This window comes from Agelaius phoeniceus, chromosome Z, assembly GCF_051311805.1.
Source record: "Agelaius phoeniceus isolate bAgePho1 chromosome Z, bAgePho1.hap1, whole genome shotgun sequence".
Classification (NCBI taxonomy): Eukaryota; Metazoa; Chordata; class Aves; order Passeriformes; family Icteridae; genus Agelaius; species Agelaius phoeniceus.
In genome coordinates this window covers 65915209-65942899 of record NC_135303.1, presented here as the reverse complement: position 1 = coordinate 65942899, position 27691 = coordinate 65915209, and the positions used below count along the sequence as shown (strand labels likewise).

General features: G+C 35.3%; 1 protein-coding gene across 6 annotated transcripts in view; it reads left to right on the top strand.

Annotated features, from left to right (window-relative positions):
- KDM4C (lysine demethylase 4C) overlaps positions 1-27691 on the top strand; it is a 249695-nt gene that overhangs the window by 20773 nt on the left and 201231 nt on the right. For 4 of the 6 annotated variants that reach the window (XM_077171257.1, XM_077171258.1, XM_077171260.1 and 1 more), the window contains exons 4-6: positions 1597-1711; positions 9780-9973; positions 19286-19335. In XM_077171257.1, coding sequence (XP_077027372.1) covers positions 1597-1711; positions 9780-9973; positions 19286-19335 — 359 coding nt within the window. Of the gene's footprint in view, positions 1-1596; positions 1712-8749; positions 8780-9779; positions 9974-19285; positions 19336-27691 lie in introns of those variants that run through there. The other 2 variants (XM_077171259.1, XM_077171262.1) reach the window with 2 other exon arrangements.

Genomic DNA, 27691 nt, shown 5'->3' with positions numbered 1-27691 from the left:
CTCTGATTTCAATTTTTATGGTTTTTACTGAAATCAGATGGCAACTTAATTTTGCATGCAAATGTAGAACAGTTGGGAGGACTTCTTGTCTATTACTAGCTGTAGGTCTTTCCAAATACTTGTCACTGCTCTTGAGCAAATATATCACATAACATTCTATGATACACTTACTGCAGTCGATATTTCTTAAACTATCAAGTATCTGAGAGCCTCTGTAGTCCCATAAAAATAATTTTGTTCCTTAAAGGAGAAGACTTCTCTGTTAAAGACTTTTTTCTTGAGTATTAGGGTGTAGCCTATTTCCTTTGGGTAAGAGAGAAGGGCCATGAGCATCTAAATTAAATCACAGTTGCTTTTAAAAGGATCAAGTGTACTCAGTCTAATGCATTTAATCTTTTATTTGCTTAGACATTTGCAGCTCTCCATTGAACCAAAATGCTTCTCTACTTGACCCCTGGGAAATAGGAGCATATCCACATTCTGTAATCAAGGAGTTCATGTGTGCATATTACTCAGGGCCCAACAGAAATACAATCTGATTTCTGGAGCTATCATCAGAAATAATAAAACAATTCTGTTGCTGAGAATGCTTTGGTTAAGATGTGTTTAGCTTTGTTTTTTTCTTTTTTTTTTTGTCTCTGTTCAGAGTTATTACATGATGTAAATGTACTTGGTCTCAGTGTTGTATGTTTGGGTTTTCTTTCCAGTTGTTCAGGTGTAGCATACTGGCAATTCTACAATGAAACTGTAGTTTTTAGAGTTGCAATAATAGGGGAGTATGTTTTCTTTTCTGAAGACTTACATATGGAAGTACAGAGGTCTGACAAAGGATCCTGAGGCACAGCTGTTGATAGATGTTTCCATGGTAGTGTGTTTTTCTTGTTCCCACAAGATTTTGAAAGGCTACATGAGTAACCTTTCAAAAGTATTTACTTAGGGATATTTAAGCATGTAAGCGTGTGTTACTTATCTTGTGCTGTTATAAATGAATAAAAAAGAAAAGTTCTCCTAAATACTTATTTTCTCTGTGTTGTAGAATTTCTTTGGGATCAGCTGTTTGAAACACAGCTTTTCTTGAAAGGGTTTTCTGGGGTGGGAAGAAGACAAGAAAGTATTGGTTTTGCCTGTGATGGCTGCATGGCTGAGTTAGTTTACATTGTTCTGAGACAAGATTGTACAGGACCTATATCTGAGTCTTTGCAGAGCTGGTAGTGAGGTAGGAAAAAAATAAACACTTGTTGTGTTTTCCATATGTGTCTTTTTTTACAGAAGAGAAATAAAAGGGAGGCGCTCAGGCTAAGGATGGTTGGTAAATGGGCTGATTTGCTGCTGGAGACTGAAGCAAATATTGTGTGGGTTGGTGGATGAGTTTAGTTACTGTAGCTATCAGGTAGGAGGTTTCCATCATATGGTTAACCATGAAACTAAGAATTCAGGACATCTGGTAATTCTTCCGTTTCAGAGAATTTGAAATAAAGTGACTTCATCTAGAAGGTTCATAGCATAGTCTATTGTCCACGCCATAGAAGCGTAGTCCATTGTAGAGGCAGTTGTTGAAAGATGGTGATGAACCTTTGCCTAACTCTTTCTCTGCAGATACCGCACTCCAAGATATGTAGACTATGAAGATCTGGAGCGTAAATACTGGAAGAACTTGACTTTTGTGGCACCAATTTATGGAGCAGATATCAATGGGAGCATTTATGATGAAGTATGCATAGTTTTTTATGAAGTTTATCCCTTCCAGCCCTCTTTCAAAGGGTACTCTACTTAGAGGATACACTCTTGCTTTGTGACTGAGAATCTGTCTTTTGAAATCTTTGTGTTACTCCTTAAAGTCTCCAACCAAGGTTGAAATTAACTCTACATCTGCAAGAGTCAGACCGTTCTGTCCTTAGACAGTAGAATATTGCTGCTCTTCCTGATCATGACTCTTCCCTTTCTTCACTTCAAACTCTCCAGAACTTTGAGATATCTTCCTACTTATTTGTTTATTAACGTTCTAGTATGTATGTTTCCTGTGTGTATCTGTGGACACTTAGAGATATTTTAACTAAGTTTTATTTTAAAATTAAAAGATGGATACTTTTATATCTCTTTACTGAGGAGAATTGGTAGCTGTACTTCATGCTTGGAATGTCTGCAGTTTCCTGGAAATGTACTTACTCATATTGTTTACCTCTCAATTAGAAATTAATTTTGCTGGTAACTTGCCAAGATCTCCATGGATGATGAAAGGACTTTTAAAACAGATCTCATTATCCAAAGAATAACAGATATCCATTGATATCAATTAGGCTATGTAAGTAAAACAGGAACTAGATTTCTAAAGCATTATTTAAGAAATGAGACTGAGAGAAGATATATTAGCATTTCAGAAAATATTTGAGGATTTAAAAAATATAGGACAAACATACATGAAAAGAAAGTACCATATGTGAAGTTCTTGGGTTATTTCATGTTCTATGTAACTGCCTTTTCCAATCATTAGGAAAAAAAAGTATGATTTTGCTGTGGCAGATGGTCTGGGGCTCTCCTGGTGTTCCACAGTTCTTCACAGAAGACAAATTGAAGACTGTCCAGAGATAAATACAGTCAGCCAATATGGCTGAATGCAGTTCAGTTCTTGCACTGAGTTATGTGATCTTTGAAAGACAGCTAAGAATGTCCAATGGTATGTTGTTTAGAGAAAGCAAGTTCAAATTCCCTTGTGTGTCCACATAGCTGCTTCAAGAAATTGTTTAGAAAATAATTGAAGATAGTAATTCGGAATGTTTCTGTGGAGAGACATTCCAGGTGGCTGTTCCTTTGTGAAGATCAACACAAGACACAGAAAAAGTGCTTCAAGAAATAGAAGCTTTCCCTTTTTCTTCTCTGATCTTTGTGTCTTTTTTGTTGGCAGATAATGCCTTATGGTGTAACTTTTTACAAAGGTATGCTTTTTTTGGATTGTGGTTTTTTTTTTTTGTCTTGAGTATCTTAGTTTACTCTTGCATGAGCAACATTTCCAAAGAAAAGAGATTGAATGCAATAATACCCAATGTGAAAGTGCTGATTGGTCAAAGAGAAGGTCAGAGATCTCCTTCTTACAGAATTACACTCTTGGAAAGACGAGGAAGGGAGGTCAAATAAAAGCAAAGAGGAAAGTGAGAAAAGCAGCATTCAGGGATCCTAACTCAGATGTTAAGTGCATAGGAGAAGGAAACAAAGCACTAAAGGTTGCAGTGACTGGGGAAGAAAGCAATAAAAGTTAAAATAAAGAAACCTTGATGCCTATAATAAAATGGGTAACACTTAAAAATAAATAACAAAGGAGAAATATTAGTGAAAGGAGTTGACATTAAGGAATGTGACAGATTGAGCACTTAATGTGACAGCCAGGTGTTGGTGTACAACCCACTTCGTGTATAGAGGACAAGAAGGAATATACTCTGGTACCAAAGTGTTGGTGAGAAAGTTATGGTGCTGCTGATCAATATGTTGTCTCTCAGAATAATTTTGCTGCAGTTAGTTTTTGGCCAGCAGATGGTGTACTTGCACAACTAATATTTTTCATGTCGTAGTGCTTGAAGATAGTCTTAAGAAGGATCTTTTCTATTTTGTTTGACATTGGAGATTGTTCTCATGTCTTCATTCAATTTCCTTCAGGATTGTGATTATTTGGGAAAAGGAGATGAACACAACTCATTGACCTTTTGGGCAGCATTCAGGAGAAAGCGTATGGTGGGATTAGTTTGTCATGGCAGCTTATTTGCAAGAAATAAAACAAATGCTTACTTTTTATGAAATACATATTGTAGAAAATAGTGTGTTACAGATGTTACACTTAAGGTAAATATCTGGCAGACTTCCAGGTAAAATCTACTAGGAACCTAAGGAAAATGTGACACATACGTGTATGTGGGCCATCAAAACTAGTGAGAAATACTGCTGTGCTCTGTAAATCAGTTTAACAGTTTACAGATTACATTTTCTTTTCCACTTAGTGACAATCAGTTTTTTATTGAGACGTATCTGAAGCATGATGGAACCTTGATTTTACTATTTAGATAATTTAAGAAGTATTACTGTAGTTTGTGAAAACCAGCACCTTGTTGGCATTGTGCCAGAGAAATGATAGCTTTTGTAGTCTTTGCTTTTTTAGACCACAGGATAAGTTCTGAGGGATTTGGAAGATGGGGAAAAATTTTCTAAAGGCTGTGTTATATGAAACAGAAAAAGACCCCACCAAAAAAGCCAAAAAAATACCCCAAAAACCCAAATCCAAGTGAAAACAAAGAAATAAAGAAACAAAGCTGTAAGTACATGCTTTGGAGTTTTAACAGCTGCCATCAATGGTTCCGTTTTATCCTTGTAGTATTGGATTATTCCAGAATCTGTTTAAAATATCTGAATTATTATTTGATGGCTTTGTACTCAGATTAAGTCTTTACGAATAAGGAAATAATCTGTGAAAACAAGTGTTCTTTGCACTCTATAGAGCTTTATAGAAAATAAATTCTATAATTTCAGAAGGTTGAAGGTTTGCAGCAAATACTATTCTGTTATTTACATTCTAATTGCTGTTACATTTAATAGCAGTATTTTGTAGGAGAGTGTCTGTGTAGGTAACTCTAGAAAAGACATGATCCCTATGTGGACTTATCTAGCTACAGTGGAGGGGTGGAAATCTTGGTTTCAAAAGTAGTTCCAAAGAAAAGTGGCCGATTTGAAGTTTATAATGAGTCATAAAACATGTATGACTTCAGTGCTGACAATGGCATCTGCTGTTCTGCAGAGAAAAACCATGTTTGGAAGAAGCATGTATAAATACTGTTTTGTGTCTCTCTCACCACTCTCCTCAGCTGCTGTCTGAAAGACACACTTTAATTTCATTTTTCTCCTCTTAGTTTTATTTCTCCTAACAGGACAATTCCTAATTCCTACCTTGTCCCATGTATAAGGTGGGGGTATCATATGTATGAGTGCACCCTCAGTCAATTTCCAGAGGATGCCAAATTGGGTGGGATTTAGCTCTGTTGGAGGGCAGGAAGGCTCTGCAGGGGGAGGGGTGGATCTGTGGGTTAAGGACATCTGCGTGAGGCTCAACAAGGCCCAGTGCTGGCTCCTGCCCTTGGGTCACAGCAAGCCCAGGCAGTGCCACAGGCTGGGGCAGAGTGGCTGCAAAGCTGCCACAGGAAAAGGCCCTGGGGGTGCTGGTGACAGCAGCTGAACATGAGCCAGCAGTGCCCAGGTGGCCAAGAAGGCCAATGGCATCCTGGCCTGTGCTAGCAATGGTGTGGCCAGCAGGAGCAGGGCAGGGATTGTCCCCCTGTACTCAGCACTGGTGAGGCCACACCTTGAATGCTATGTCCAGTTCTGGGCCTCAAAATTTGGGAAGGATGTTGAGGTGCTGGAGCATGTCCAGAGAAGGGCCATGGAGCTGGTGAAAGGTCTGGAGTTAAAGTCCTATAAGGAGCAGCTGAGGGAGCTGGGGTTCTTTAGCGTAGAGGAAAGGAGGCTGGGGGAGGGAGGGACCTTATCACTCTCTACAGCTGCTTGAAAGAAGGTTGTAGCCAGATGGGGGTTGGCTTTTTCTCCTAGGTAGCAAGCAACATGATTAAACTGCCTCAAGTTGTGTCAGTGGGGAGATGTACTTTGGATTTTAGGGAAAGCTTTTCCATGGAGAGAAAATAGTACCAGTCACTGGGGCAGGCTTGCCCAGGGAAGTACCTTTGTCACCATCCCTGAGCATATTTAAAAGACGTGTAGGTATGGCGCTTGGGAACATGGTTTAGCCTTGGCAGAGCCAAGTTATGGTGCTTTTGGATGATATTAAATGTCTTCCAACTTAAATTATTATATTCCTTCTATTTATTATGTTCTTTTCTGTGATCTACTCATCATTGAGATCAATGTGAGCAGTAATTTAGGTTCTAGTGTGATTTCCAAAGAAACTACTTGCCCACCCTTCAAAAGGGGGCTTAAAAAGCAATGACTATATCCTTAGAAATGATGAGAAGTAAAAACAATCTAATGAGGGAGATTGTTTGTATTTCCCAATCTGTGTGTTTATGGTGTAGAGATTTTGTTTGTAGCATTTTTCTTCCTCTTTTTTAATGACTTCCAAGGCACAGTAAAAGCCTGGCAGTAGCTTTATTGTATTCATTGATGTGAGTGAATGGTTATGTGGAGAGAGGAGTGGGTTACCAAGCACAAATTTTTCTCTAATGTTTGTTTTGTTCCTTTTCACTCTGTCTCTTAATTAGGTTTTTTTACACCTCTTTAGTTTGGGGGTTGTTACAATCAGCCATAAGTGCTCTTCAGTCTTAGTTGTGCAACTGAGATCTTGTTCACCAGATTAATATTGAGATGAAGCTGTGAGATAATCAAAGGAAAACACTGAAAAAGGATTGTGTGTAATAATGTATGCATACAGAAATCATGTTCATGATAGTGTTGACTGGTTTAAGTAAAGGGAAAAGACTAACATAACTTTTATAAGTACTTAAAAATTAATAAAACATTGTTGCACTTGAAGCTTTTTTTATTCTTATTTGCAAAGGGGTTAGACCTTTGAACTGTGAATTTCACTTTCTACCAATGTGCTGAGATAAACATTATTTTCTGTGTTTTTGGGGAAACAATGGGTCAACTCCTTCCAAAGTGTGCAGGCGTTCAGATGAGAAATGCTTGTCAAGTGTCCCACTTTTTCTCCACATTGCATTAAAAGCAGATGCAAAGGCTGTTAAAGAGTAATAAAAACTCTTTATAGTAATTTACAGTACGTTTGAATCACCTTCAAAATGAATGAACATTGGAATAGTAGTCTTCTATATAAATACTATGTACCTTATAGTATTTCTCTAAGGAAGTAAAAGGTAAGTGTAATGTGTGTAGCAATGATTGTAATTGGTAAGGTGTTTCAAGCCTGTTTGATATCTTATAGAAGGAAAACTGCTAAAAAGTGAAATTTTTCTAGGTATTTGATTGTGTGGTACAGTTGTCACTGATGACAGGTATTCTTTAAAGAATTTACCATCAGAAATGTGGATAAGTTAGAAATAGTATCTTGATATATTCCTTTGAAATTATTATAATATTCTGGTAGTACTGTGATATTTTGAGGAGAATAAATATTTTGTATTTTCATGACATTGAATAGATTACAATGTCTAAATGTATTTTCAAGAAACTACCAGATATATGTCATGGTCAAATAATATATGTACTGCTGTTCTAACAATTGTTATTAAATATAGCATAACCTGCAAAAATATACTTAAAATTTGAGAAGTATGGCTATGTATTGACATATTAAAATACACTTTACAGCTGGGATCTTTTTAGTGTGCATACTGGTTATACAACTACTGTAAAAATAAGAATCAATATTTTGTGTTAAAATCATATAAGCATTTTACTTCATGTTTTTGAATATTAAAAAAATATTTCTGAGGTAAAGTAACATCTTTAATAAAAATTTGTAATAATTACTTGTAACAGTCTGGGCATAAATATGAAACTGATTTATTGTTTTAAGTCTAAGAACGTAGGAGGAATTGAAATTAATCAGTGTGATTTTAGTGTTTTGGCCAGTTTAGTGAACATTTCCTTTTGGGCTAAGAGTACTTGTCCAAAATAGTCTTTAGGAAAAAGAAGTAGCTCATCTGTCTTGAGTGTAGAAGTTGTTACTGTTTGTTCGGTATTTGAAGCAAGTTATTTGTTCTAGGATTGATCTCCATGATAGGAATTGCTTTTGTTTGAGGGCAGATCACCAGCAGGTTGCTTGTGACTAGTTGTGATATGATTTGACATAGTGTGCAAGGATGAGATGTATTGTTAAAAAAAAGAAATTCTCTTAGCTATTACTTAATTCTTAGTAGAAGAGTAAGATTTCAAGGTGTTAGGGTTACTAGAAACTTACATGGGTGAAATGTTGTGATGGGACGAATAATGGGTAAAAAAGCCCATGGAATACTGTTAAATAGAAAGATAACACATCTTCTGTCTGAAGAAACTTTCAAGTGCAAATTGCTACAGTACTTACTCTGTTTGGCCACTGTCAGAGTAGCTACCTAGGTTAACAGTTGATTTTTCCAAGCATTTCTTGTTTTCTTCTAATCCACTATATGTATCTGTGGTTAAATTATTGCTCTTTGCTGTATTAATTTGTTCCCCCAAATGAACTGCAAAATTGTAAACAGAGTGAAATTTCCTCTGATTTAAAAAAATAAATTTTAAAATTAATTTGAGGACTTATTAAAAATTATTACTTCAATTTTTTTATTTTACAGCTGTTTTAACTTGCTGCTGCCAGTTTTTATATTTGAAAGGTGCAGATTTTACAAGCGTCTACTCTTTTGAATTCAGATTGGTGTTTTTTCTTTTATTAGGATATAAATTTTATTTTTTTTACTTTTTAAATTTCAAATGCCTTTTTGTTTCACAAATGCATCAAGCCCAAGGCTTCCATTTTAAAAGAAGAAAAAATACTGTTTGAAATTAAATAATTCTATAAACATTGTCCTCATTTTTAAAATTCCAAGTAACCTACTATTTCTCAATAAATGAAATAGCCAAAGCAGGCGGTTAGAAGTGCTTGTTCAGTGAGAAGTCAAAAATTCATACAGAGTTTACCTTCTTGTCTGTCAATTCTAGCTGCTTCATAAATAACATGCTTGACATAAAAATCTCAGAAACCAGATCAAAACTGAGAATATTAAATTTTCCTGACTTCTTGCTTTAACCTGTATTGTTACTATTCCAGCTGTCCAGTTATTAAATATCATCATCTTAATCAGCTGCATCAGGACTGCAGTCTGCCATCGGTTCGTACCCCAGTAAGATTACCAGAACTGTAGATTCAGTGACTGAGCAGAGCAGCTCATGCTTAAGAGTGTCCTTAGAGGCTGTCTTCCCAATAAAACTTGTCTGAATTGAGTTTTTAATAGTTTTGATTATATTTCTTGGTTTTCTGAGTGCTTGAGCACCAGCTAATGTCTTCCCTGGAGGTGCTAATAATTGCTGTTATAATGAAGTCTAATTTTTTCTCTTCAATTTTGTAGCTTTGATCTTGCTTATACTGTCTCTTACATGCTGTATTACCTGAAATTAGAATTGCAGTTTGCAGTTGAATCTGAAGTGCAACAAAAGCTACATGTATTGCTTTATTAATGACTTTTAATATATGAATTTTATGGGGAATAACATAGGGAAACAGCTTAAATCCCCTGAAATCAATAGATTTCTTCTGTTGTATATTTCTTATGCAGTATGTCATTATGATTAGAAATACATCTGAAGTAAAGTGATCATTTTGCTTTTTATACTTTCCAGAGAAATGGTAAATTTATGCATGTAAAATTATTTTTTAAATGATTTTTTCATACTATCTGGTATTACTTTGTAAGTAACAAAAAAGCATAGATAGGTCCTGTAAAACTTAATGACTTCCAGCTATCAACTCATTGAAGGTTTTGTCTGCAGCTATTACTTCTATTTTTTATGTACCTTTTTGTATGTAGTATGGTGTTTCAATCCATGTTAGATTTGATTTAAAATTGTGAACCAGATAGGGACTTTTTATATTCTCTCTCTGCTCTGAACATCTCAGACTCATAACCTGATCTAATACTGATTAAGGTCAAGAGAATTTTTCAAGTAATTTCAGCGGTCTTCTAAAATGCTTACAATCTTTTGAAAGGCTACATCAAGTGTATATCTTTTGACTGGGACTGTTATATAAAATTGCATTGCTTTATAAGTTTAGTAATACTTTTATTATGTATCTTTTTCAGGGTATTGAGGAATGGAATATTGCCCATCTTAATACAATATTGGATGTTGTAGGAGAAGAGTGTGGAATTTCTATTGAGGGTGTAAATACACCATATCTTTATTTTGGCATGTGGAAAACAACATTTGCATGGCACACTGAAGACATGGATCTCTACAGTATTAATTATCTCCATTTCGGGGAGCCAAAGTCATGGCAAGTTTTTGTCTTTTTTTTTTTTTTAAGATGACTTCTGTTTATGTCAGCTGACTAAACCAAACAGATGGGTTATGATTGATTCACAGTGGCAAGCTTTACTAAAAAGCTAAGATAGTAATTCAGTGAGGGGTTTTTTAAACTCATAATGCTGTGAAATCACACTGATATATTCTTTTATTTTAAAGGGAAAAACAGATGAGTACATAAGACTTACTTGAGTTCAACAGAAAAATATTTGAATGATACAATATGAGAAGTTTAATATTTTGGGAACCCCAAGTGTATTTGAGGAACTTCTGAAAGAGCTCTTTGAAATCAGTTTTTGCTTCTGTTGCCTTTTGGGGCTACCTACCATACTTTGTATTTAACATGTATTTAATTGCTGTTTTGAATCAGAGTCATATTCTGTAGAGTTAACTCAGCTGGACCAGTAGGAGATAAGATTCAGAGCTAAAGGTACTTCCTGTATGTGAAACTTCTACTGTCCTTTCTCTGTAATCTTAGATATTTGGTTGAACAGCTTTAACAGGCAGTTTGGTTTAATACACTGTGATATACATGCATCCCAAGTATATAAGACAAATAAATTCCTTTTGTTCGTAAAATCTTTTTTTGTTTTTAGAATACCTGTGAAGAGAGTGTAGAATGATTAGAAATATATGCAAAAGATAAGTTGTGCATAGTTCAATTCTTGGAATTTCTAGTCATCTGAACATGGACAGAAAATATATAGCTTGTAATTCCATAAAACATCACTTTTTTTTTTTTTATACCCATACAAAATTCAAATACTATAATGTATTTATTCTGTGAGTGTGATAAATTGGTCAGATGCTCACTCTTAGATCATTGCCTTATGTTTACCTGCTTTGCTTATGTAATGGATCGCTTGAGTTAAGGCAGAGACAGGGAATACCACCTATTGTGTAGTAAAACTGGTCAATGTCTGAAATGGATAAATTTTATACTTAGGTATGTGAGGTTGCTTCTTTGAATTAAACATACAGAAAGTCTTGTTAACCATATCATCAATATCTTTAAAAAAGTGGATGTAAAGATAGGCAATTCCAGAATGTTCCAAGATGATAAGACAATTGTAAATAATATGATGATTCCATAAAATTGTGTTCTGCTTCTTAGGAATTTAAGAAGTGCTGTTTGAAGAAGAACTCACTGCATATTGTGAAATTCCAATCAGTAGAGAACTTAAACTCTCAATTCCTTAGATACAATGGGAAGAAGTTAGGAAAGCTTCTTTAATTATTTTTGAAGGAAGTATGAGTCGGTAACAGGATAAATGCTTTTCTAGTTTACCAATACTTTTTATGCTTGTAATGAACAAAATCATTAAACACCGTCTCTTCATATTTTGAAGAAATAGTGGTGGATACAAATTCATTTTCTGTACCACATTGGCCCATATTTTTAAGAAATGCAGCATTATAAAAAAGTTGAACAAAAACCAGCTAAAGATTTATTTACACATGTTACATATGTCTCTGTTACTGGAGGAATGCTGTAATAATTCATGCAAAGTTCATTTATCAGTAAAATGTGTTGTGTTATTGTGATATTAGTATAGTATTTTTTTCTAGAAAGTGGGGTAGGAGCTGAATCTTATGATACTTATGGAAGATATTTTCTGCTCTTTAATTCAACTGATTTGATGATCCTTAGTGGAGCAATATAACTTGACATACATAGTAGTAATACATATTTTTTGATTTTACTGGTTGTCCATGTGGTTCTTCAAGACAGATGCACTGGTCTTTCAGAGAGCTAACATGCGATGTATTTTCTCTGAATTGTGAAAGGACCGCCATTTCCATCTGAGAGTCACAATTAGAACTTGTGGCTAGCAGCTGAGTCTATCTGCTGTAGCAGTCTTTATAGAATTTGAAGCTTTCTGCAGTGTTTAGGCATAGGCAAACTTGCATTGCATCTTATCATTCACACTTTTACTTCAAGTGTTACAGAGAGAAGGCTGTAGTTCTATGTTATGTATACCAACTCCTTCATTGACTGCCTCATATGAAACATGGGAGGAAGTTGTGTCCGATAACTTACAAAATAAGGATTACAGCTGTTTAGATGTTTATGTATATATTTATGTAGCACATAATATGTGTAACATAATACATACATTAATTTTATAGATTTTTCTTAACTTACTAGAGAAGAAATATCTTAAAAGAGAAGAAGGAACCTAAAAGCCCTGAAATAGAATAATTTAAGGTCAGAAGAGATTTGAGTATGGCGGGGAAATAGTTACTGGAAAGAGATTTAAATTTACTTGCTATTAGGCAAGAATTTTTACTGCAGTTTTCTCTTTGCATTCTGAGGGGAAAGGTACCCTGAAAATGCTACCTCATTTTATATCTCAGTTTCTCAGAAAAAGTTATTATTAGAAAAAGTTCTATTATTAGCAAGACAAACCATTGGTGTGATTGGTAGTGTGACTTATTAATTCAGTTATCTCTTGATATTGGTGTTTTTTGTAATGGGATTTATAAACCTCTTACTAATACTAAAAATTCCTTCACTCTGGCATTTGTTGTTAAATTTTTTTTCTATTGTAATTATTGTTTCAGGAGTATAGGTCTTAAGATAATTTATTTTTGTTTTGTGTAATACTTGTAAGAATTTTGTCATGTTAAGTTATTAAAGTGCTCTTGAAAATTAATGCTTAGCAGAGATCAGATTTTTGTTACTAGAAGAAATATTATACTATTAATATATGTACTATATCCTTGGGTAAAATATGGATAATGCTTCAATTTACATTATAAGTTTATAAATAAAAAATCTGAGTAATACATTCCCATTTTTTGAAAATAATTCTGGGTTTATTAAGTATCTGAAAGCAAGGCTTACTCTTTGTTCTGGTTTCCTGACTTGCGAAAAACAGTCTGTTGAATTTTTTTTAAGTGTTGAGATTATATAAATCTTCTTGAAGAAGAATAATAATGAATATAAGGAAGATTTTCTTAATCAGACAGAAGGTAATTATTTTCATGGCACTGTGGGTATTTAAAATATAATAATAATAGGGCAGTTTTTTCCTGTTTTATTTTAAAGAACAAAATATGTATAGAGAATAAATTGTTTTACTTTAGAAACTAATATTTTAAAGTATTGTACTCAGTTCGTTCACCTTTTATGTCTGATGGTGAAGGCCTGAATTCTCTTCTGCACGAAGGACTAGGTTTTTACTTTCCCTTGAGAGGGGCACAGTTAAAACTTGCAGTGTGATACAAACAATAATTTACGTATCAATTTGTATGTTTTCTGTGACATTCCATCTGGTTTTTGCTTCCTAGCTTTTCTGAAGACTAAAAATGACAAGAGACAATACATTATGTTAAAAAAACTCTCCTGTTTGGTAATGTCTTTCATAAATCACAAAATGCCTTGCAGGGTTGGTCAGTCATAAAGTAAATAGGAATAAATGCTACAGAAAGATGAGATAGTTCCATCTTCGTGACTATATCAAGAAAAAGAGACCAGATTGTTAAAGAGAGAATGCTTAGACAGCCAAATTTAGATGGATTAGAAGAGTGAGACTGAACCTGACAGTTTATTTAGGTTGTAAGAGGAAATAAATCTATTGTGACAGTCAAACTAAATCAGGGATTTAGGTTCAGGAGCTCTATTTGTGATTTCAGTGGATATAGGATGGGAAGGAATCTGATCTCTAGGTTGCATAAAATTTATACTTTTAGCAACCTTACAGTTACCTCTTGATTGCTGTGACTAGAATATTTTTTTATGGATTTGCCAGTATAGAATGTGTATCAATACCTTTTCATCCTGCTTAATGAGATGGAAAAATCAGGAGGGATACAGAGTTACACAGCAGGGGTTGTGGATGTCTTTGAAACATTTTGTGTGAAGGCTTTCAGATTTTGAATCGCAATAGCAGGGGAAATAGTAATGGGGTTATGAGTATGATGGGATAAAAATGGATGGCATTCTGATACTAGTTTTAGACAAAATTATAGACAAAAAAGGGGAAGAAGGAAAAGCATACTCAGACTGATGCTAACATTGTATGATTTAAGAAGAAATATGGTGATAAGGTAAATGGATTTAGAAAGGCTCAGCTGGGTCCTTACAGGGCCTTCTGAGGAAGGATTAATAGAACTTTCAGTGTGATCAGCAGCTGACAAAAACTAGTCAAAATCTGGCCAGGTGATGCAAAGTTCAGCATAAGTGGGAAAGTCTTTGTACCTTTGCAGGAGTTGTGCATCCCACTGATGGTACGGACATGTTTCCTAGTTATGTTCTATGTCTAGAAAACAAAATAAACACAGAAAACTACAGGGAAGTCAAGCCTGTATGGCAGAAATGGGGCTAAAGTATAAAGCTTCCATTAGCATTAGTTAGACTTCTTGCTGAAAACTCTTATAAAAATTAGAAATACTGTGAGTCACAGAGATGACTGTAATCAAATAGAGATTCTGGTTGTGAAAAGTTATCTGTAATCAAATAATACAGCGGTTTGTCAGCAGATCCAGATGAACTATCGTGCTTGAAACAGAGCAATCATTTGCTAGCTTCATTGTTCTTCACAAAGTGGAAGAACTTTGGTCAGGGATTAGAAGAAAAGGAGAAGTTTTATTTGTTTATTTGTTTTGTTTTTCCCTTGTGGAAGAGGATTTTGTTTCTTAAAATATTTAGATTAAATAGGAGCATTTTTAGGTGGCAACAGACTTTTGCATTTCCCATCTCAAAACAAAAAAAAGTATTAACTTCCTAAATTAAGTTTATGAAATTTAAATCTGTTCATAATTTAAAAAGTTATGTATCAGGTTTATGTATAATAAAGATGAACCACCTAAACAGATAATAAAGTAAATCAGTAGCTTATAAAAGGGATTCTGAGCTCAGTGCCTGGAGTTAGATAGCATTATTTTCATGTACTGTGAATGTTCGCAAGTTGTCTGTTGCCAATTATAAAACCAATGAATATAGTTCATTTTGAAAAAAACTGATGATGTTTACTTATAACAACATTTTATGGGTTTGCAGCTTTTGAATTTTAAAAATATCAATCTGCAGGAAAAATCATCAGCTGTTTTTACCTTGTCAATCTATAACATGGGATTTAGAGAAGTAGCTTGGTTAAATATTAAGCATAGTTTGGTTAAGTATTAAGCATCACACTAAATTTGCTTTAAATTTATGCTATTAACCATTATCTGCATACACCTGACTTTGGAAGAATGGAACTCAAATTGTTTCACATTCTGTTTCTGGTCACTGACATGAGAATGATTGATTAGGTGGATAGAAAAGGCTGCTTGTCTGATAATCATCTAGGTTGGCTAAGCAGTTTTTGCACAGTAAAGCAACAATTTGTTGGTTTTGATGCGACTGAGAAGAAGCATTAATCTTGAAAACATATATATAAAAATTAATTACAAGTTAATGACATAAATTCAGTACTTATTACTTATTTGTAGTTAATCTTGTTGCCAGTACTCTTGATCTGCTGAACTAAGACATATTTCAGAAGATATTTATAAACAATACTTGGTAAATATATGTACTATATTTTTTCTGTCCTTGTAGTATGAGTATCAATGAATGGTGACTCTTTATGCTTTACCAGGTATGCCTTTGTGAACTAATAAAATGAAAATCTACTTAGCTGTCGGCAATAGAAAGAGACGGGGAGGCTGACTTGGTGATCCGAATCTGATTTTATTGTGGGATACAAATGCTTGTATACTATTTCAGGGAGACTAGTAATGTGTACTACAATGGTAAGGTTGAAATCACATACACAAAATTATGCATTTAACAACATCTCTTGCTTGCAGAGTTTAATGGGATTTTCTTTTTCCGGTAAACCCGTTTGATTTAATCGTCTTGCAATCCAGGTCTAATTTTCGAAGTTCCAGTTTTCTTTTGCCAAGGCATCGTGTTATCAAACCTCTTATGTTAACCAGGTCCAAAGTTCATAATCTATCTTGAATCCCCTAACATTCCAATACTTAGCATCATCATTTCCCCTTTTGTCTTTTCTTAACTTTTTGTCTGTTTATTTGCTTGTTATCCAAGAAACACTCTTTTTGCCTCTTAGTGATTTACCATTGCATTTGCTTTGGAGGTCGCTGGACTTAACCTTATTATATGAGAAGTCGAGCAAATGTTAATGGCTATTTAGTAATGTGGGTAAAAGAAAGATGAACACAAGATTAAGATATTTTTCTATGAGTTTTTAACTGTTCAAGTTCTCATATAAGCTAGCTGTTGAGATTAAGGATGAATAATTTTTATTTCTCTGACTAGGTCATTTGGATTTAGGAGCTTTTTGTTTAATGCAGAGTAGACCAAGAATCCAGCAAGACTCATGTCTTTCATCATGAAAGGCAGGTGCACATGTGCTAAGCTCAGTTTTCTAATAAATGGTGTTAGGAATCAAGCCTGAACGGTTCTCGAGAGTGACTTTGGGACTCCTAATGTGTCATAGTACCAAGGGTTGTCTGTCTCCATTCCTTTGTCCGTGTCTTAGCTGTGAGGAACAAGCAATTTCAGCAGAAAGTAAAGAAGTAAAGGATTGAGTAGCAGATGTTACCGTACAACTCAAGTGAAGACTATGACGAAAATACATTTTCATCATACATTTGCATTTAATGTATTGTATTTCTTTGTAATTTTGGATTAGCTAAATATATAGCTGTAGGTCCAGTTAAGCATGCACTGTCTTGCCAGAAGACTTATGCAGAGCTTAATTGACTTCTGTATTTTTGTAATATTTACATGTTTATATGTAAAAAAGGAAGCATGTGGATCCATATTATTATTGAATTGTATAATGTGTTCTTTTGAAGGAGCAACATTTTAGGAGGAACATCAGTTGACGTAGAGTCAAAGCAAAGTACAGTATCTAGTTTTGAGGTTTTTTGTTAGACTTAAACACTATCTGTTCATGTTTTGCTTTCTGGAGTTGTGTATTTAAAGACATACAGTACAGTATATTATGTGAATACTCAGCATTTTTCTCTGATGGAGTGTGAAGGATGGCAAACATATAGTTTAGATTGGTATGGATACACTGGGCCGTGTGTAATATGGAGTGAAAAACACTTTGGAAGTACAAATGGAGAGAAACAAAGTGCATTTTTGTGAGACAGCAAAATTCTGATTAAAACTGCAAACATTGAGCATAGTAAACTGAAAGTCTGTTTGCTGAATACCATTTGGAATGGGTTGTCAGTGGGCATGTGTTTATCTTACAGAGCACTGACTTATGCACTGGTCTTCCTTCTATGCAGGTATTTCAGTTGTAATAGAGCAAAACTGTAGAATTTTAGTGTGTATGCAAATAACTTGAGGTAGTTGGATGTTTAATGCTTGTTTTTCTGAGTGATTTTTCAACGCTGATGAATGAAATGTGTTCACAGTGTAGTAAAAGGCTACATTTTTACTTAGTTTAATAATGTACAGCTGAATATACATTTCCTTCTTTTCTGAATCATATTTTTTTAATAGAGAAGACTCAATCCAGTGTTATTGCAACATATAACTGAAACAAAATCCTATTATATCACAAATTAAAGCAGGTAAAGTCAATAATAAATCCTAATTAAAATATTCAGTAAGTCCATGAAGTGCAGTAAATATGTTAATAACAAAGAGAAGCAGAAATAAAACAACTTTTCAGTAGTTTTCTATTTTTTGGCTGCAGTAAACATTAAAAATAATATGTTCCTTGGTATTTTTTGCTGAATTTTTGCAGACAGCATGTGGAGTTTAAAAAAAAATTAGATTATTGTAAGAACAGTGGGTTTCTAAGATATGTACAATTCTGTAAATTGAAGAAAGTCTATTTCTATAATGTTTTAAAACTCTAATTGTAATGATTCTACACGGGCAAGTTTTATTCCACAGCTTTTGCTGTAGGATTATGAGATTTTTAATGCTCATATTTTTCTGTTGAACCCTTGTTTCTTGTGAAGCATGCTGAGATTCAGAGAAATTAAACTTGGAGAAATTTTATTGATGACATGGATGAGGGTTTAGAGTCTTTCATTAGCAAATGTGCAGATGACACTAAGCTGGGAGCATGTGTTGATCTGTTAGAGGGACAGAGGGCTTTGCAGAGGGACTTGGAACAGTTGGATGGATGGGCAGAATCTAATGGGATGAAGTTCAATAAGTCCAAGTGCCGAGTCCTGCACTTTGGCCACAATAACCCCCTGCAGCATTACAGGCTGGGGACGCTGTGGCTGGACAGTGCTCAGGAGGAAAGGGACCTGGGCGTGCTGGTTGACAGTCGGCTGAACATGAGCCAGCAGTGTGCCCAGGTGGCCAAGGAGGCCAATGGCATCCTGGCCTGTGTCAGGAACAGTGTGGCCAGCAGGAGCAGGGAGGTCATTCTTCCCCTGTACTCGGCACTGGTGAGGCCACACCTTGAGTGCTGTGTCCAGTTCTGGGCCCCTCAGTTTAGGAGGGATGTTGAGATGCTTGAGTGTGTCCAAAGGAGAGCAACGAGGCTGGAGAGGGGCTTGGAACACAAGCCGTATGAAGAACGACTGAGGGAGCTGGGGGTGTTTAACCTGGAGAAAAGGAGACTCAGAGGTGACCTTATCACTCTCTTCAACTTCCTGAAGGGTGACTGTGGTGAGCTGGGGGTCGGTCTCTTTCTCCGGGCAACAACAGACAGAACAAGAGGACACAGTATCAAACTGCACCAAGGGAGATACAGGCTAGAATTAAGGAGGAAGTTTTTCACAGAAAGAGTGGTCAAATACTGGAATCATTTACCCAGGGAGGTGGTGGAGTCACCATCCCTTGATATGTTTAAAAAAAGACTGGATGTGGCACTTGGTGCCATGATCTAGTTGAGGTGTTAGAACATGGGTTGGACTCTATGATCTTAAAGGTCTCTTCCAATCTAGAAATTCTGTGATTCTGTGAAATTAGACTTATTTTACATTTTTTCATCTTATTAAGAAAAATAAAAGTGTATGTTTCTTTTAAAATTGTGGTGATGTAATAATATTTAAATATTGTCAATGTATGTGACTTTAAATAGTGAATGTAACATTTTGGAACTACATAATACAATATTTAAACTAGAACTAAGCTAAGTTTTCCTCAAACCTCTGTACCCCCAAAACTCAATGTCTGTATTTTTTCCTTAGATGTTAGTATATTTTTTTCTGTACAAGTTTTCAGCCTTCAATCTTTTTGACTCCTGTATACTTAGATATTGATCATACATGAATGATGACTTTTAGTCATTATGTAGTAATTATGTCTTTAAGCATTTCATCCTTTTCTTTATGTCAATTTTAGGTATGCTATTCCTCCAGAGCATGGGAAACGGCTTGAAAGACTAGCTCAAGGTAAGATTTCCAATATTTTCATATGTATGGTGTTTGAAGGACAACCCTTGAGGGTTGAGGAAAGTGAGAAAAATTGTTCTTGACTCACCTAGTGTTTTATTACTTAATACTGTAGACACATAAAAGTCACACAAGATTATTGCCCTGAGGAATTAAGAATTGAAGTGATTCTTTGGTGTGGTTTTTTTTTTTTTTTTTTACTGCCACTTATAGCTTGGTGAAACTTATGAAAATGAGGCTTAATATTTTGTTATTCGTTAGCTTTTCATTGCTAATATTTTTGTCTCCTCTGTGCCCTTGCTCTTTCTTGTTCTAGCTTCTTTTCATCAGCAACTTTTTGAATCTTTTTACCCAAATTTGATACAGAGAAAGAAATATTGAAGACAGATGAGTCTCCAAAAGTTTCATCAAAGTTGAGGGTTGGGTAGAGGGATAGAGTCCTGGTTATTGCCTCTGTGAAGGGGTAAGCAGACAAAGTGTAGAAACACTGAGTCTTATTTGTTTACAGCTTGCTGACTATTGAGCAGGCATATAGATCCACTTTAGCTGAAGCATTTTGGCTTTTGCCATTTAGAGGTGTGTCATGGTTTGACACTGGCACAATGCCAGCGCCCCCATGAGGATACCTTCTCCCTGGTTTCTGCTGTGAGATGTGACCAGGAATAAGCAAAGCAGGCTCTCTCTTAGGAAGAAAAGAAAACAAAACTTTATTAACTACACTACAACTATAGATAAAAGGAACACACAGGGAAAATGAAAACCTTACAAATACATTTCCTCCTCCCCCCACCAAATTTCCAATACAATACATCTATTCCCCAAATCACCAACTCTTGTTCCAAAACCACCCTTCAGACAATCAATCCTCAGTTCATCAAGAGGAGAGGAGTCCTTCTTGCACCATGGGCTTCCCCTGGAAATGCAGCTGAAGCCTCGTGTGTTTCTGTGTCACTCATGGCACTGCCCGGAGTACATCTGCTGTCGTGACCTCTTCCTTTCATGTCCAGTGCTCTCACCACTGAACATGGACCAGAGCTGCTTCTAGGGTTGTCTTCTTAAGGATGCCTTGTCCCGATCCCAAAAAGGCACAGTCTCTCCTTTGGGACACCTGTCCCCCCCCATATTTTTTCACCCCCTGGGGCCGAGGGGCACCGACACTGAACCCTCTTGGTTCTGTGGCCATTGCCTCCCCCTAGAATGCAGTCTCTGTGTCACAAGGAACATGGTTCTGTCCATGGCTGTACAAAAAGAGTCCAGCAAAAGCCACTCCATCATCTCTTCCCACTAGGATTCTTCTCTATTCTTCCACTATCTCTCGCTTGCCCAGACCTCTCTCACACTTGCACATTTCCTTCCTCATCTTCCACTCTATCTTTCTTCTAGGAGAGGTCAATGATCTGTAAAGTTTTCATTCTCCAAAAAGGGGTTAAAAGCTCCTACAAGCGGCCGGCTGAACCCCCCCCCCTTCTTCTCCGTCCCAGCCGTGCTGCCGGCACAGGCCCATGTTTATCCAGTCTCAAGGTTACAGTCCCAGGCACCGTCTCTCTCTCTCTCTCTCTGTGTCTCTCAGTTGGGGCTGCCCGATGGCTCCCGGTGTCTCTCTCTCTCTCTGTTCCACCCTTCCACCCCCAGGCTCAGGCCCACCTCTCCCGGCCCCATGGCTTTCCCCTCCCCCTGCCCAGCCAGCAGCTGGGCCAGGGGAGAGACCCGAACTCTTTCCCGCGGGAAACCCAAGAGGACCCTCCCAGGGGAGAGCTCTGCTTTTAACCCCGTGTTCTCAGAGGCGGATCCATGTCCTAAATGGCCAGATTAAATGCCAGTATTAAAGTCTGAATATCCATTGGCCCAAACACAGCATCCCAAAAAACACATTTCCTGTCAAACCACCACAAGGTGGCAGAAATGTTCGGGAGAAGGAGCAGAGATATGGTTGTAAGGTTGAGGACTAAGGGATAAAAACCACTAGTCTGTAGAACGATTCTCACTCAGTAATTTATTTTCTCTTCAGTAATACTACACCTTTATTTTTGTTTCTGAATTAAGAGTGCAAATTATGAACAAGGGAATAACTAGGGATGTTTCTTGGCCTGGCTGCCCATGTTTTATAGCTTGCTAAGAACTATTAAAGGAATTATGGAATGGAGTGCTTAATGAAATGGAATGACAGGAAAGGAATGCTATTGAAAGTTCATAATTAGATCTTGTGTATCAGGACAAAATTCTGAAAGTTTGTGTACATTTTGTTTTCATACTAATTTTTTTCTTCAGTATATGGGTATATGATTCTTTTTCTGAGCTATTATAGAACTATTACAGTTAAAGATATGAAAGTAAGGACCTGTGAACATCCAGTCTTAAAAGTATGTCTCAGGAAAACGTTTTAACCTGAATAATTACATTTCCTATTCCTAAATTTTGTCATAGCTTCATTTGAAAAAGTTATCAGTTGTTTTCTTTGCTTTCCAGTTTCTTTTCCCAATGCAAAGTATAGAAATCTAAACAGTTTGTTTTTCACTGGTAAACTAATTGGAACTGGTAGGCTGGGCAATAGATGCTGACTTAAGATGATTCAATAATTTAATTTTACAAGAAATGATAAAACAGTAAAAGAAGTAGAGAATTGGAAAATTTTCAGAGAGAGACACTAAGACTGTTGAAAAAATTGCCTTTTTCTTTTCATACTTGATAGTAAACTCTTAACTTTTCAATTAGTAGAAGTGTAAATAAAGGGAAGGGAATATGGTAAAGACTTGTGATGACTGACATGGGCAACATGAAAAGTTGTTCATTGAGTCTTCCAGTGTATGTAGAGACTCCAAATGAAGTATCTTGTCAGGTTCAAAGTTTGCCTAAAGTTTATTTCACAGCATGCATTCCTTACTCTCCCTGGTTGATTCTAAAATTTTCATGGAATCCTAAGCAAGATTGGAGCACAGTGGCACAGAAATATGTTAGAGGAGCATAGGAACTGCCTCTGGCCTTCGGAATCTTGGAGCAGCAACTATTTGCTACTAAATCAGTCAGAGGAAGCCGACTTTTCATGCTGTATGTAAACACTTCTCTATACACAGTTCTACATTTGATGGGAGTAAGATCTTTGGGTCGATGGACTTTGCATGTTATATTTTTTGGCTGCTTTGTCATTTACAGTAAATTTCATATTGCTTGTTAACAGCTGTGCAGTGTTCTAAAACCATTCAAGTTTCGATGTACTGTAATGAGTGCATTGAATGCATCGAATTTTTCTTTATTTTCAGAGTGAGGGAAAAGGATGGGCAGTTAAAGCAACCCTTGTTCACTCATTTCTAAAAATGAAGTGGTACTGAGGCACGATATTATTATCTGTTTTAGACAAAAAAAAGCTTCTTCTTTCCTTGAAATACCCTGAATTCTGTAGATATTGGAGTAACCTATACAAATTCAGGAAGTAGGTAACTTTTGGAGATACATGAAAAAAGAAACTGGCCTGAAGGTGCAGACAGCCCTCTTACTGCTGATGGTGACCTAATACTGTTATAGAAATCAAACATTAAGTGTCAGAGAAATGGAAATCTCCAAGACCACTCTTTCCAGAAAGAGAGAGGTTTTACTGGGGGAACAGTGTCTTGATGTCTGGGTGCTAGTCAGCATAGGATGCATCTCCACAGAAGTAAGAATTAACCTGCTCTTAATTTTATTTTAGTATAAGTTGCAAAGAACTGTGGGGTGAGTGGAAAACTTCCTTAATGAGTCATGCTTATGATCATAACTTAATTCTTTTTATTTCAGTGTTTTGAATAGCAAATAACAAATCATAGAATCAGATACTGAACAGAGATGATAAAATTTCAAATAGTGTCTATTCTATTACATTTACTGAATGAAACTAGATTTCTGTAGGAAAACTATGTACTCATCAGGAGATTATTATTGTAGCAGCAATGTAAGATAGGTGAGTTAGGTAATGTTGAAGAATGTATTCTGTGAAACTAAGTTTTCAGTATTTAATTTTAATGTAGTCTGGGATATTTTTCTGTGAGTAGATTGTTTCCATATTTTTGGTCCAGCTAATAGCTGAGAATGGAATGTAGAAGATACTACAATGATGAACAATAAAAACAATGGATTTTTTTTTAACTGAAAATTACCATTTCTTATTGTTTCCATGCTATGATCTACTTTGCAGCTGGTGCCTTCTAAAATACAGTTTCATATAAGGTATCTTACAAAGATGAAAGTATAAAGTAAGCTGCATGGCTGCAAGTCACTTAAAAGAAAACATTAATAAAACATAGTGTAATTGAGACCTTTGTACGTAATACCACGTGAAGGGAAAATATTTTTGCATGAGTGCAACATTTGGAGGAAAAGGAAAGTAGTTTCTTCAGGAAGTTTAGCTCTGATGACCAGATGCCTACTGAATTAATTGAAAGCTCCTAAATAATTAAAATAATAAAATAATACATTAAAAGTGACAGATTGTGTAAGTCAAGGCAGGAGTTGATACATAAAATTAAAGGAAGGTTAGAATATTTTCCATTATCTTGTCTGCATATCACAATTACAACACATGCCTTTTGTGCATGAATGCTTTCATTTTTGCTTTCCATTGAAATCTTGATTGACTGTGGCGGCTACAAATGCTTTGTCTGAAAGACATTAGACTTGCATCTAATAAAGACAACAGTTTGATTTTGCCCTTCAGCTGCTTTCTCATTTATGTAGATTTTTTTTTTCAATTTTATGTAGACATAAATGTAATAAAAATCTCAAGTGAGCTGTTAACTGCAATTTTTATACGTGTTGTTATGTTAATCTGCAATACCATGGTATTCTTAAATGATTTTTTGTTTCACAAAAGGGGTTAGAAAATAAAGAGAATAGAGGCAGAGTGGCAAATGAGAAATGCTGTATTGAAAGATTTTGGAGATCTTTTAATAGACTGTTTGAATGCAGAAACTGTTTTAGAAAGGAGATGACATCAATCTGTGATGTTCAATTATGTTAAAGAAGAAACTAAAGTAAAGTTTAATATATTGTAAGTATGTATGGTTGTTGTACAAAGCTTTTTATGGTGTATTAATTACTTTTTTTAATGCAGGTCACTACCTTTTATATATGAAAGCAAATTAAAATAATTGTTGAAATGAGACTTGAAGTAGAACTTGCATAACTTCTAAGGATCTTGAATGTGAGAACTTTAGGAGTTGACGAATTGAACTTTTCCTCAGACAAATAATTAGTCAAGTTAGAAAAGTCTTATTTAAGAGATAATAAAGGTTTGAACATGTTAATCTCGGCATACCTACAGTTGTGTTTCATACCACTTGAAAGCCTCTTTGTGGCTTTTGTATTCGGCTTTGTATAGAATACAAATTGCCATTGTTCCTTTGTGATGGTTGTTGTTATGCAGACTTACCCTCCTAATTTCTTTCATGTTCACACAGAAAGTTAAATCAAATTAGTTCAGATCATGGCAAAATAATTTAAATAAATTATATAAAGTTTATACCTATCAAAGTAAAATCTAAAAAGAGAATTACTAGGAAACTTAGTATTTCTGTAATCTCTGCCATTGTTTTGATAGTACTGATCTGCAAATTATTAATATTTTGTATAAGTCCTTTAAATGTAGGCCTGCATAAATAATAAATAATCATAACTTGAGATTATTTATGTTAATTTGATTTGTATTTACTTTCATTAACATTAAACAACATTAAATAAATTTGCAATTTAGGGTTTTTTTCCTTATATTGTGAGTTTTATGATTATGCATTATTTTGAATAATATTAAAGAGAAATACAGCACCTTTAAATTTCAGGTGAAGTCTTGAGTAAGGAAGTGTTGAAAATTATAGGGTGTGTAGCTTCATTCATTGCATTGGTCAGGATTTGATTTGAAAGTTCCCTAAGAATATGATTTTATGTGGATGTCATTAAATAATGACTATTAGTGACCAAGTTATGATTTCCTTGATCATTCAAGGTAAAATACAGCAAACCAATCTGCTCAGTCCAATGGAGTTTAGAATTACACTTCTGAGAATGGTATTGTAATTTGTGCATATGTGATTTTAGCTGGACAATGTAATTGAAAACATTATGGGCATATTCTTAGAAGCAGAGAGGAGCATTCCAAATATCTTGAAAATGCTAATCAACCAGGGAGTGGAGCGCAATCCACTTCAGTTTGCCTGAGTGATAGGTATGATATTGATGTGGTCATCTGATATGAGCTGTGTGTGATATGTTGGAAAGACACTCTCACGGTGGAAAGGAAAAATGAGACTGCCAGGTAGCAACGCTCACTGTCCCTAAATAATTTAAAGATTTGAACTTATTTTTAAAACTATGTTCTGTATCCTTCCATGGCTAAGAAAGTGAGTGCTCACTGCTTCTACCTTTGCCCAAAGATGAGAAGGCCTTGACTTCTCTCTAGAATGTATTTGGATTATAAATTCTGTGGAAGGATCATGCTGAGGTGGAATAGCATTGACAAAGAATGTGTCTTCTCTAGTCCAGTGATGTTGCTGTTACTGAAGTAGTTTAATTTTGTTTGCACAAATAACGTTGGTAAGATTTTAGGCTATGTTATCTGTTAGAGTATGTATATAGAGTCTTGCAAGGGCATGTTTTTGTTTGTTGACACTGTCTGAAGCCTATGCTTTCACATACTCTTTGCTGTTGCTGCTTGGGCTAACTAAATAAGGGTTTTAAAAAGCTGAGAGGAACCTTGAGTTTGGATAAAGGTTCTCTCCTTGTAGTTGTTTATACCCAAACATTTGGCCAGCAGATATTGAATCACATACTTACCATGTAGACTTCCAATTCTGCTCTAGCTGTTAAGGATGTCAGTGTTTCTGTAAATCATGCATTGGAGAATTTTCAATTTGATGGTCTTTTTCTTATTGACATAAATCAATGAGCAACCTTATTCAGTTTTACCCTGCACTCTGATTATTTCTCATTGGCTTCTATGAAGTAATTGTTTTGAATTCTTATTTTGTTTCTTTGTAGTAGTTTCCAAGGAATGAATAGGGTATAGGTCTGCCATGTCTCAAGAGACCATCCAAGAAACTGGGGTTGCATGTGAATTCCTACAAAATACCTGCTCTTGCAGAACTGATTTAGAGTTAATGGATTAGTGTTAGTGGTTAAATTAAAATTTCATGTGTCCCTTAAAAGCTGAATGTGCTACAGAAGTTGAAAAGTATTTACAGTCTAGATAGGTTTCAGAATTTTTTCTTTTGAAAGTGGGATTTCACTAAACATACAGGATTGCATGGTAATTCTTTTAATTTGCAATTTTAACATCAGCTTGGTATTTCAGAATGATTCTTAATGTTGTGGACATATCTTGAATTGGCCTGCATTTAATGTTTTTGTAAGAGTCTTATAATATTTCTAATGCAAAGTCCTTTATTCAGCATTTTTTACATCCATTAGCCAGTTCTCCCACAGAGATTTTATTTTCTGGAAGAAAAGCTTGTGTGACTTACATTTAGCCTGGCAGATAAAAGATCTGATAAAGAGAGTCTTGTAATGAGGAAATATAATACTTAATACTAAAATACTACCTTCCTTTCTTACCTTGTTTATTGAAGGGGAGTTCCTTTGAGAAAATGAGATGAATGAGGCTGAAAATTTTGTGTGCAGAAGTGTAGACTTTGACAAGTGAAAAGATATTTTATAACAGTACAGAATGTGTAGGCTGCACTTCGATTTCACTATGAGGGCTCTGTAACCACAGCAAATGTTCTCTTGTAAATTTCTAGTAGTGGATTTTGAGCAGGTTGTGTTCTGATGCTCTGTGTTATCTGCGACTTTCTTGGAATTCAGCAACAAGCCTGCCTTCTGGTTGGACTTGTCACAGCTATGTCTGGTCTCTTGGAGCTGGAATGGTACAACTTAACTTTTGGATGTCTGCCCATCGTTTGCTTTGTATCATCTTGTGTTGAACTAATTAAGCATATTGCAGTAACATAATTTGATACAAAATTTGTTTTCTCAAGGAAAATTCAGTTAAACTATCTGCTTTTAGCAATTAAGCTTTTAGCTACTTTTCATACCAGCTCTTCCTGCAAGTCTCAAGTATCATTTGCAATCATGTTTTTCACAGTAAGTTCCTGTGTATTTCTGTTATTATACTGCTCAGGACTGAGGTTTCTTGATGCTCAGAAACTGTAGATTCTAAGTTTTGACTGCTATCATTTATGTTATAGGCATTAATTGTGAAAAAATTAGTTGAATTTTTTTTGCTGGAGTCCTATAATTGTGGGCTAGTTTCTTTTTAACTGTCTTTTGGTCAGTGAAGCCACATATATATAACTGTACCTATCAAATAGTACTTTTTGAAACTTAAAACATTATTTGC